The sequence below is a fragment of the Mustela nigripes genome, chromosome 1 (genome assembly GCF_022355385.1).
Source record: "Mustela nigripes isolate SB6536 chromosome 1, MUSNIG.SB6536, whole genome shotgun sequence".
Lineage (NCBI taxonomy): Eukaryota > Metazoa > Chordata > Mammalia > Carnivora > Mustelidae > Mustela > Mustela nigripes.
The window spans coordinates 180,332,208-180,345,355 of NC_081557.1; the positions used below are offsets into that span (position 1 = coordinate 180,332,208).

A 13,148-nucleotide genomic window follows, 5' to 3' on the forward strand; every position below is an offset into this window, starting at 1 on the left:
GTGCCCACCACATACTAGTCACAATTCTTTTTTTTTTATATTTTATTTATTTATTTGACAGAGATCACAAGTAGGCAGAGAGGCAGGTAGAGAGAGAGAGGAGGAAGCAGGCACCCTACTGAGCAGAGAGCCTGATGCGGGGCTCAATCCCAGGACCCTGGGCTCATGACCTGAGCCGAAGGCAGAGGCTTTAACCCACTGAGCCACCCAGGCGCCCCACTAGTCACAATTCTTGATGCCCAAGCATTTATGGAGTTCCTTGTATTTTGGTAGGAAAAAAAAGACACTAGATAGATAAAATAATATCCATATATTCTTGTGTCAAAATCTGGGAGCTGTCACACAGTAACCATTTATTTCCTTTGTCAGTAAGTTTACCTCTGAATTTTAGCTGGGCACACAGCCACACAGAATAAAATCTACATTTCCTGACCTCTCTTAAGCTCTGTATGGCTATTTGACTAAGTTCTGGACAAAGGGATATAAGCAAAAGAGATCTGAAAAATGTCAGAACATCTTTTGAAGAAGAGACATTGTGCCTTTCTCATTACTTTTTCCTTTTTCTGCTAACTAAAATATGAATGTGCTGGCTAGAGATGGAGTAGCCATGTAGGCCCAACAAGACCGCATTTTAGGGATAATGGAGCAAAAAATTAGAAGGTAATTGAGCCTCTGATGATTATGTCAATCACACCAACCCTAGATTATTTGCCTCTGGACTAAGTTTATATGTAGGAAAAACAAGCTTCTGTCTTTTTAAAATTTCTGTTTTGGGGTTTTTCTTCCTTCCATTTGACTTTAATCTCAATGAAAAATATAAATAAAAATGAAGCAAAATTAGGGACCAGAGAATGGCACCATGTGATATTTTAGACAAGGTGACTGGGAAAGTGCTTTAAAAGGAATCAGTAGTTGAGTGGAGTCTTAATTGCATGAGAGAGTGAGCTGATGGGTAGAAGAAGAGCATGTTACAGCAAGCAGGAAATAGTAAAAGCAAAAGCCCAAAAAGGAGAACATTCTTCCTCAGTGTTCAAAGACCGCCAAGGAAGCCAAGAAGGCCCACCATCCAAACCTGTTATTCTGTCATTCTCCCAAACAAGAATTCTTGACTTCAGACCTTGCAAAGATTAGTCAACTTTGTAGGCACTGTTCTTTATAGGATCTCTTCAAAAAATATGACCCAGTTATGAGTCTAAGCTTTTACTCAAATAGCTTCATGGCTCAATCTTTAATACCATTTTCCAAGTGTTCCCCCACTTTGCCATTCAAATATTACCAATTTTGCTGAATCTAGCATAACTTCTCTCACTCCCACATAAGGAATGGTTCTACCCATCTACTCCACATTGCTTTCTTCATTCTTGAAACTCTGTAGATATTCCTCATACTTTCTTTTTAATGGTTAATGACCTATCATTCTGGTCTAATTCATGTATGTCTCTTGCCACCTCAATAAGGTGTAGCATAAGATCCACATCTTAAAAAGTTTTAAAAATCCCTTTTGGCTACCATCTCCTCAAAGAGAAGGTGCTCCATAAAAACTTTCTGTATGTTCATTCAACCATCTCGCAAACTAGAAACACAATGGAGAGAACCTAATCTTTCTCTGTTCCTCCCTTTCGCCAGGAAGATATGAGTAGCTGAAGTATTTGGTGCTATATATAGTCAGTTGATGTCAGCTGGATGCCAGTCTCTTCAGAAAGGCTCAGTCCCTAGTTTGAGTCAGAGCTAGGGACCATGCCTTCCCAGGCTCAGGGATAAAAACCATCGGGCCCCAGTGCCATCCATATTCCATCTCCACTCTTCCCTCTACAAATTGGGGCTCATCCCTGCTGAAAAGCACGGTCTAAGAGCAAGGTGAGTATATTGTTTCCTAAAATGTTTTATTAGTCAGTTGTCCGAGGAGGTTCAGAGTTATGACTCATAAATGGGCATTCTTGCTTTAAAGGGCAGCTGTTGATGCTAATATTAAAATGTCACCGCCAAAGAGTTCTGGTTTAATCTAGTGTGCTTTCTTCATTCTTACAGTTTGCTAGAACTGATGTACCGTGATGCTGATACAAATGAAGGCCAACAAGGAAACAAAGACAGATTAAAATACACTGTGGAAAAGAAAGAGGGAGGGGACAGAAGGCAGCTCTTTCATTGTTTCTCATTGCCTGGTGACCATTGTACAAGTGTATAGATAAGACTGGGCCTGAAACTCTGAGTATTATCTTCTGTTCATTGTGACACTGCCTGTCAATGTATAACATCTTCTGTCACCAGATAGAGAATGCATAGTAAAGTCACTCAGTAGAAAGCAATAATAAATGCTCTCTTTCAAAAGGATGATTATAAAACACTCCAAATGAGTTCTTCACATTGCCTCAATAACTTTCCTTTATTTTCTACAGGGAACAAAAAAAAACCATGCTTTCACATGATACCATGGTGAAGCAGAGAAAACAGCAAGCATCAGCCATCATGAAGGAAATCCATGGAAATGGTATCAATAAAAATCCTTTTTTAGCATTACTATAGCTCAGCATTAACAAAGATCCTTCCTGATGTTATTTAATATTCTATAGTTTACTTCCTTTAAATTCTTGCTATTCTGTCATAACAAACCTGGAGCTCTACGGGTGTAGAAAAGCCTATGGTAACTAATCCTTTTGTAGTCATCCTTTCTCATCTGAAAGCTATTTTCAGATGAACAACTGCTCTAAAGGAATGAAGCAATCAGACAGCTGATGTACATTCTGCTTGGCTTGCCTTTCACATTTCACATTATAAGTTAATATCACTCTCAATTCCTTTTTGGGACAGGTCTCATACTTGTCTTCATGGTCCAACCCACATGGCATATCTTGATTTCTTTTACCTTATATTACATAAACATTAAATTATATTCTATCATCCTTTTTGTACAAAAGCTGTTATGTTGGAATTCATATTGTGAATTTCTTTAACCCTGAAACAAGGCTTCATATTTAGTAATTGGCTTACTAAGATATTTTCGGTAGAAATCTACTTTTATTTATAATCTCTAGGGAAATATAAAGTTTATGTTGTCTCAAAGCATACGACTCAAAAAAATTTAATATAAATTAGATCCAAGCAGATATTCCACTCTCCTTTTCCTTAAGTTCTAGCAAATAACTCTAAAAAGCAATGCTTTATAAACTGCATTTTGATTGTTATAAAGGAAAGTCAACTTTATGAGCAAAGGATAGCATCGATTTTTAAAGAAAATGGGTAGAATATCCAGATGCTTTTACGGGCTGATTTGAGCCATTCCAGATATATCTGTGGAGTTTTCAGAATGCCTCCTTATTTCCCTCCATTGACAAGGAATGTAACCTTTCACCTGAACACTATTGAGACCTAGAGGCATGAGATCTGGTGGGGGCAGCCAGGAACAGGGGTAAGTATAGTGTTTTCATATTTCACCTTCCATAAAGCACACTGCATAGAACCAATCAAAGATCGTTTTAGATATGCCCCCAAACAATGTAGTTATATCTAAACAGTCCTGTTAAGTTTCGTTTTCTATTTTCTGCAATTTAAAATTAGCATCCTGGATTCGATTTAGTTTCCTTGTTTTATCACGATGTCAGACTAGCCCAGAATAAAGTGAGAATAATTCTGATCAGATTCTAGAACTAAACTTGTACCTGTTCAAAGTTAAAAAAAAATTCACACTTCTTTTAAATGTTTGGGCTTCTTTGTAGTTCCTGCATCAGGTAGTTTGCTTGAAATTGTTTTTATAGTTTTCCTGATCAACAAGGAAAAACTAGATGAACACCTGAGTTTGGGAATAAATTATTTACCTTAAAACTGGACTTAAGTTATTTTCTAATTGCATTCTAATCATTAATCAATTGATCCATTTAATGTATTCCCAGTTTAAATCATGTGTTGGATTCTACTCTATGTTAGCCCTGACATAGACCTACAAGGGTAAGAATATCTTTTTCTTTTTCTTATAACATAACTTTTGTGTTTATGAAATATAAAGAAAAAATACAATTCTATCTCAAAGGGGAAAAAACTCTCCAAACTATTATCGTACCACCATGTAAAGTCTGCTGAAGCCTCCCTCCCAAGTCACGGGTAGATTTCCAACCCCTTTAAGTGGAGTCACATGCTCTGCCTGTGTTTGGAGGTCAAGTATCCCGATAATGCAGGATGATTGCAGACTTTCTGAACTCATCTCAGATAAAATAGCTGTAGTACTTTTTGAAACTGCTTAAATAATTTCCCTCTCATTTCTACTCTGACACCTTATATGGAATTTTACTACCTGGATATGACATGTTGTCTAGAATTGTCAGGAATTGTCGTGGATGCAGAGATGAGACAGACTGCAAAAATACCTTTGTGGGAATAATCTTCCAAACTTTCAAATATTACGCAGCAGAAAAAATCTGGATAATTTAAGATAGAGCATGCAACTCTTTCGATCTTAATTATAACACTCAGTAAATCAAACGTGATCTGGATTTTCCTTTATAAAACTGAACAGAGAAAGATGTTTTCCAAACCCTCTCTCACCTCCTCTCCTTGTGCATCAGGATCTTTTTTCTTTTGTATGTTGTAACTCCTTTGTTTCTTATATCACTTTTCAAAAATGTCTAATAACCTGGGGAAGAATGACACACGACAACGAGCTGACTAAATGTATTGTCTTTTAACATGAACTGCAAGTTCACTCCCTTCTTATCGTCTGGGAGAGATACTATATCTGGGGAACCTCTGAGATCAATTGGTAGGAAAATGTAAGAATCAGAAAAGGAGAGCACTCATGCCCTCTGAAGGAGACATAACTGCAAAGAATTAATGAAAAATCCTACCCACCTAGACTAAAATACACAGAACTGGATAGAATGAGTAAAAGTGTAGATAACTTCCACCCTCTACTAACTATACCTCAAATTGTTACTCATTATGGATCCATTATACTTGTCATGTCAGATTATGTCCCAGCAGCAAATATACCACACTCCCAACAAATAATTAATAGAAAGTATCCCCTGACACTAAGGCTCCATAATTTCATATCGTTATGTCATTATATCATGGTCATCATGATGCTCAGCCTCAATATTAGAAGCAGTAGAGCTGATGGTAGTAGTTGTCTTATGTTACTGCCGTGAAACAAAACTTCTGGGATTTATACAGAAGTAAGAGAACCATGTTGCTACCATCTAACAAGTGCTATTCTAATAGAAAGGCAAAAATACACAAATATTTTGCTATTATCCGTGCATGAATTAGTTGTGGGGGCAAGAATAGTTGGCTTATCAAAGCTTCATGCCCACCAGCCCTGTGCCATTTACTCTTGATTAGTACATATTCTCTGCTATTATTCCTGTTCCTCTCTCACTCAGTAATTCTTTCAGACTTGAATACTGGAGGAGGAGGGAGAGAGATAGGAAGCATCAAATGATAGGGAGTGATATGTTGACAGAAAAAGGGGGGCGATGCTCTCTAGAGCAACTGGCATCTGTCCAGAAGGGGATGGGAAGAAACCAGGGAGAGAGATGAATTTTGAGAAACTATGGACCTGGAGAAACAATCTGGGGGTTTCAGAAGGGAGGTGGGTGAGGGGAAGGGGTAGCAGGGTGACAGGTATTGAGGAGGGTACATGCTGTGATGAGCGCTGGGTGTTATACTTAACTACTGAATCACTGAACACTGCATCAAGGATTAATGATGTACTATACAATGGCTAACTGAACATAATAATAATAAAATAAAGAAGTAGTGGGGAAAAGGAACTGGAGTGAAAATACCTACAAGAAAAACTGGGCATATATTGTACCTGGGGCTTACACACAGATAAAATTGACAGTTTAGAAGAACTTCAGAAACAGAGAAGACCACAGTGTCTCGGAAGACTGCTTCAGTCACTCTACAGTTTTTTCACTGGGGCTCTGTGAGGGCTGTTTTGGCATGTTTTTTGTTTATGTTTTTAATTTTTCCTTGCATGACTGGTGAACAGCTTTTCCCAGCAAACAGAAGAGGACTGAGCAGCATGTTTTTGTGACTTAAGGAAAAGAGTTTAGCTTTGTGGTCTGAAAACAGGAAGCCTGGGTTCTAAATGGAGTGCTGTTGTTGATATGGTACCAGGAGCCCTGGGTTCCAGACCAGACATCAGATGCCTCATCTGAACATGAGGGGTTTGGATCTACTGATACGTTTAATTCTAAAATTCCATGATTCTGATTTACTGAGCTGTGTGCAGTAGTCAAACATCAACATATTTGAGTTTCTCCAATAACAAAGACACTGATAATATTGACATAAATTTCAAGGGTATTTTGAAAAGTATAGAGTATAAAATCTAGAAATTCAGATGGAAGGTTTGTGAAGACCCCTTTTGCTTTTCCTGCATCAGCATATCTTAAACTATAATTTAAAAATCAAGCTATCAATGTTAAAATTAGGATGCTAAGAAGGTCTTGAATACCACAGATCCAATATGAAAAGTTGGGGGAATAAAAGGACTTAACCAAATGCTTCAGTGTACAAGTTTATTAGTTTTCCTTGGCTTAACTTTTCATTTTAGTGTTCCATAACCCCCCCGAAAAGTATGGGTTTCTTTGGAAATTGGTATGCAGTAACATCTTGTGAATTCAGAGATTTTCTGAGCATGCCATAGGTTTCTAACTTCTAATAAGGTCCTTCAGAAAAGTAGCAGCAGAGAGGTAGGCTAAATTCTAGTTACCACCTAAGTAGAAATCACAGTATTTAAGTCCAACCATACTAGTCTATCATCCTTGTTTCTTTGTTGTCTTTTTCACTCTAATAGGTTGTACATGTGCATTTTATAAACAGTACTAGATAACTGTGTAATTCAAATTGTGTAATTCAGTATATTGGTAATCTCATTTTCTTAAATGTTTATAAAATTACAGTTATTAAATGATAATATTTTAATAGTAAGTTTTTGAAAACTTTATAAAATATCTGTAGAATTCAAATCAAGGCAAAGAGATATAAAATAGAAAGTTAAAGAATCGCAGATGGATTTCAAAATCAATTTCTTAATGCAAAGAAAATTATTAATGACTTTATTATCAATTGTAGTCTTTCCAGATATTATTCAAAAATCACAGTCTGGACTATTATTTTTCATGTAAGATGTATATATGTATGTTAAATTTTGAAATAATGCATATTTTATGCACTATTATTCAATCCACTTAGGCCAACTATCTGCAAACAAGCAGGAAACCTGTGCAAGTACAGAGAAAATCGTTGGTCTCAAGCTTCTAAGGAAATCGATAGGACCACCTTAGAGCAAGTCCGTTTCAGTTAACTCCCCTCAAGTGGTTTTGCCCATTTTACCAGAATTGTAGGGAATCATGAGGAAAGAGATTTTTTTAAAAAGATCTTTGGTCTTACTACAATTATGTGTAAATGAGTATCTTTACAAACTATGAATTAGACTCACTGATCTAACTAAATATGTAGCTTTTGGTAGGATCAAAATTTCCCATGAAATGTGTAGAACTACCTGTGCACTCACAAATCATTTGACCAAGTTTCAGAATGTTAATGTATGAAATAAGTGAAAAAAATAATGTTTCCTTTTGGAGCAACTTAAGTCCAATAGTTGTTCATAATACTATATATTAATGCAAGCTTTGAAAAAGGAACTGATCACATTTTTGAAGATCACATATTGTCTCAGTAAAATGTAATTTTCCATTTGGTTTCTAATACTCATAGTAATGGGACTCCACAATATGAAATGAAGAGGGAAAGTATACTCAAAAATCAATATTTGAACTTTTTAACATAAGATTTTAAATCTTAGTTTAACTATCAAAGTGTTGTACAGTTGAGGATACTACTGAGGAAGAATATTGGTTAACAATTATTTAATATTTCTAGTAGATTAAGAATTGTGGGGTTTTTTTTTTTGTAGAAATTAATCTGGTTACGGCCATCAAGACCCTTAGATTATATGTATGTATCAATTTATAATTACATATTCAACTGTTCATAAATAATCATTGATTCTTGAAATAATAGAAAAATATAATATATCAAGTCCTATAAAATCTTTAAAGAACAAAGGGAAAATTCTGGATTACTATAAGTGACATCACTAGAAATATTATTTTCAATAGATCATCTAATGCCACAAAAAAACCTTCTAATCCATCAAGGCAAAGATATGTATCCTGAATAAGTTATGTCATTTATCAGGCATCCAGATTAAAAACACTGTTGAGAACCTACAGAGGGGTTTGTAATAAAGGGCAGGGAACAGCTGAACTTGGATTCTATGTGCTCATTTGACAGTGTCTACACTCTGAAAGTTTAAGTAATGAAAGTATTCTTAACATTAGATCCCCCTCACAGATGGTCTGGAACTCCTGTTCTAGTTATAAATTGAACTATTGGAAGGGAAGGGAAGAAAACCTTAGAGAATTTAGATATTTCTTTGCTGTTTGTTTGTTTATGCAAAATAGGTTGGCTTAACATATTCCTGTGTCTAGTACCTTGCTAGTAAACAGTGGGTTCTTTGGGGTGGAGAAATGCCTTGGTTTCTAGAGTTTGCCAATTTCTATGGAATAAATACACCCACCACAGCTGATTTCAAGCTACCATCAAAAAGGTTCTGAGTGGAGATTCAGGAAAATATATACAGTAATACATTATACAGTATTTCTACCATACAAATACAAACAGATATAAATAACATCAGGAGCATAGATAATAGCAAAATGCAGTAAAAAGACTTGAAAGTGATATGTTTGAGTATTTATTGCTTTGTTTTTAAATACATTATCTAATTATTAAACTTAATTAATTTTAATTAGGGCTATGTTTACGGAAGTTAACTACTGGCTCACAGAACTCTTGAAAATTTATCAGTTGACTCTTGTGAGCTAGTAGAAGCTTGCTCTAGTGCTGAATTATCATCCAGTATTTCTGGCCCCAGAGACTCTGAATTCTGTCAGGTGGCCGCTCAAAGCTAGTTAACTCACTGTCTATCACAGAGCAGGAGGGAGAAAATGTAGGCTCAGAAGAAGTGGAATGGAGTATGAAGAATATTAAAAGAGGTTGAGTGCATTGTTTTATGCACCCTCTCATTTTTCCTTTTTGTCTCTCACTTCTTCTCCCTCATGATACAAATTTGCTAATAATAACAGATTGCTCCAGCTGATTATTTCTTGGTATCCCTGACATCAAGGGTAGGTAAGTTCCTTATGGCTCTTACTGAACATCTATTCCTTGAAGCAACTTGAGCAATGGGTTCTAGTGCTTTGCTTAAAAGGAGTGAATGTTTCTTATGAAACCTGATGAGTCTGTGACCAACAGTATATCCATTTTTGTTATAGTTCTTCTCTCTGCTCTCTTTCCTCTTTGAGGCCCCCACTTCCAGGCTTTTAAGCTGGTCTTCTTCACTCTTCCTTACGACTCTAATCTTAATACACTTTTTCAATCTACATCAGTAGCATGAAGATCTGGAGAGAATAACTATATCTGCATGCTTTTAGTTGAATAAAAGAGAAAGTCAGAAGCCAACTAGCTTAAGCAATAAAGGGAATTTATGACTCATACATCTGAAAAGTTCAGAGCTTCATCTAGCCACTCAAGTATGCCACCAAGGATTCTCCGGTTTCTCTGTCTCTGTTTTGACTTCCTTGGGGTAAGTTTCACCCCAAGCCTGGCTCTATTATTCTACCAAGTACCTGTCAACATTTTCCTGGGCAATAAACTTCTGTGCTTACATGCGGCAGTATAAAGAAAGCATCTTTGGCACAACATTCACAGAGAAAATTCCTGATAGTCACTCTCATTGACCTGGATCAGATTTCTGAATCAATCACAGAGCTGATCAAGTCTGGTCAAACACACCGCAGAAGACTACTGTAAATCATATGGAGCAGCGGGATGGAACCTACTTAAGTCATGTGGTTATTTCAGAAACTTTGGTGGAATCCGTGAATATCAGGAGGCTATTAGGAAGAGGGCCATGCGATAAAAACATTTTCTCAAACATGTTTGGTGTCACAGAATTTAACTTACGCTATAGCTTGAAATTTAGAAGATAGAGAAATTAATATAATAATATGCTATTCCTTTTTCTAACCCTCTTTTCATTTAACTATTTGTAATGACTCAAACCAGTAACAGAAATGGGGAGGAAAAAAAAGTTGCATTTCTGTTGCGGTTTCTTTATGGAAAAACTTTGTAGCATTAATTAAAAGGAGAAAGATTCCATAACTATGAAGAATGTCATCTCTGCATTTTCTAGTGGCTGCCTGTTTTGGGGCATTTTTCATTTTCTGAAAATGTCTCATTAGAAAAGTTTTCCAGGAGAAACATAAATGTGTTTAAAAACATTATTTATAATATATTACATTACATAGAATATGTATTTCTAGAAAAGTTCAATGGGAAAAAAATCTGTAGATTTTGATTTTGTGTGTGTGTTACTATTTTATTCTCTCTCTCTCTCATTGCTGACTGAATTGTTTTGATAAACATTTAAAGGAGATTCCCCCTTCCCATAACTGCACAAAGTCTAAGCAATACTGTTTCTTCTATCCTCTGTATCTAAAAGGAAATTTCTATTTTTATTACAGAATCAAAAAGTTGGGTACCTGGGTGTCCCAGTTGGTTAAGCCATTGCCTTTGGCTCAGGTTATGATCCTGGGACCCTGGGATTGAGCCCCACGTGGGGCTTCTGTCAGTGGGGAGTTTGCTTCTCTCCTTCTCTTATTCTCTCTCTCAAATAAACAAATACAATCTTTTAAAAAAAGGATCAAAAGGTTGAAACTCTCTCCAGAATACTGAGGTATATATTCATAGATATGTTGAAAATAACCTAGCTTCTCCTTCCATGTTCCAAGAACACAGTAAAAAAGATTCCAAACACTGGCAGATAAACAAAGGTGAATATTCCCTGTAGAACTGAGCAGGGTTGGCAAGCAAATCCTAGGCAACTGTTATAAAACACCCTCATTTACTTTGCTCTCTTCCTCCAATCCTTTTTCACAGGTAATTTCTGCCTCCCTGGGGATTGTAAAGCATGTATAGCATAGATTTTTTTTTTTTTTCCATATGGGAGATCAGACAAAGCTGCTCTGCATTGCTTTGGGGGTGGGGTGGGGGAAGGCTATGAATTTTTTTTCATTAAAGTTTTTTTTTTTAATAATACACTTAATTTTTTTTTAGAGCAGTTTCAGGTTTACAGAAAAACTAAGCAGAAAATAGTGTGTTTCCATATACCCCTTCTCCTCCCAACATATAGATTCCCCTATTATTGACATCTTGTCTTGGTGTGATATACTGGTTATAGCTGATGAACCAATACGGATACACTATTAAAAACTATAGTCCAGAGGCACCTGCATGGCTCAGTTGGTTAAGCATCCAACTCTTGGTTTCAGCTGGGGTCATGGTCTTGGGGTCCTGGGATGAAACCCTGAGTTGGGCTCCACACTCAGTGCCAACTCTGCTGGAGATTGTCTCCCTCTCCCTCTCTCTCTACTCCTCATGCACACATACACTTTCTATCTCTAAAATAAGTAAATAAAATCTTTAAAAAAAATAGCTAAAGTCCATAGTTTACATTAGGGGTCATTCTTTGTGTTATAGTGTTTTATGGACTTTCATGAATGCATAATGTCATATGTCTGCCATTATAATACCATAGGGAATAGTCTCACTGCCCTAGAAATCCCTTGTACTCTACTCGTTTATCCCTATTTCCTCCCCTTCCCCCACCCCAAGCCCTTGGCAACCATTGATTCTTTGTCTGTCTTCTAGAATTTTGTCTTTTCCAGAATATCATGTAGTTGGAACCATACAGTGTGTAGTCTTTACTGACAAGCTTCATTCACTTAGCAATTTACAATAAGGATTATTCATGTCTTTTTATGGCTTGGTAGTTTTTTTTGGAGGTAATCGTAGTTCATATGCAATTCTAAGAAATAATACAGAGCTGTTGCATCATGTACCTTTTCCTAATTTTCCCCAAGGTAATGTCTTGCAAAGCTATAGTATACTATCCCAATCAGAATATTGTCATTAATACAGTCAAGAGACTCCTGCCAATCACTACTCTGCTCTTTATTTCTCTCTCTCTATTTTTTCATTTCAAGAATGCTATATAAATGATTTAAATATACAGTGTTTAACCTTTGGGAATTGGCTTTTATCACTCAGTGTAGTTCTCTGGAACTAAATAAATAAATCCAGGAGATGCATGTTTCAATAGTTTTTCCCTTTTTATTGCTGAGTACCATGGTATGGATAGACCACAGTGTTTTTAACCATTTACCCATTAAAGTACGTCTGGATTATTTCTGTTTTGTTTTTAATTGAGAAAAAAAACCGGCTATGAACATTTGTACATAGCTTTTTGCATGAACATGAGCTTTCATTTTACTTGGATAAATGCCCAGTGTTACTACTAATTCTATGGTAGGTTTTTAACAGAAATTACTAAGTTACTTTCCAGAGTGGTTGTACCATTCTACATTTCCAAGAGCAATGTATGAGTGATCTAGCTTCTCCATACCCTCCCCAGCTTTAGGAGCAATCATTATTTTTCATTTTAGTCATTCTGATAGTGACATAGCTTTATGGTCTTCATTTGCATTTCCTTAATTTGAATTGACTGATGATGTTGAACATCTTTGTGTATGCTTATTTGCCATCTGTATATCCTCTTTGGTGAAATGTCTCTTCATGTCTTTGGCCCATGTTCTAATTAGATTGTTTGCATTTTTACTTGTGAGTTTTGAGAGTTCTTTATATATTCTAGCTTGTTGTCAAATATGGTTTCCCACTCTGTAATTTGTCTTTTTATTCATGTAAAGGTCTTTCTCAGAGCAAAAGTTTTTAATTTTGATGAAGTTCAATTTATCAGTGTTTCCTCTAATGAATTGTGTCTGTGGTGTCGTTTAATCGTGCTTTGCTCCACCCTCTATCCCAAAGGTATGATCATGTAATTTTTCTTCTTAGCCTATTAATATGGGAGAATATATTGATTTTTGAATATTAAAGCAGTCAATATCCCTGGAATAAATTCTACTTATTCATGGTATAGAATTCTTTTTATATCTTGTTGAATTTTAATTATTAATATGTTATTAAGGATTTTTGCTTCTATATGTATGAGGAATATTGGTCTG

At 36.0% G+C, this 13,148-nt stretch overlaps 1 protein-coding gene across 1 annotated transcript in view; it reads left to right on the forward strand.

Moving 5' to 3' along the window:
• The first annotated feature begins 2,412 nt into the window (after window positions 1–2,412).
• The window catches only part of MYOZ2 (myozenin 2), a 34,946-nt gene continuing 24,210 nt past the window's right edge, over window positions 2,413–13,148 (forward strand). The window contains exon 1 of the mRNA XM_059395301.1: window positions 2,413–2,488. Within this exon, the coding sequence (XP_059251284.1) occupies window positions 2,413–2,488 (76 nt within the window). The remainder of the gene's footprint in view (window positions 2,489–13,148) is intronic.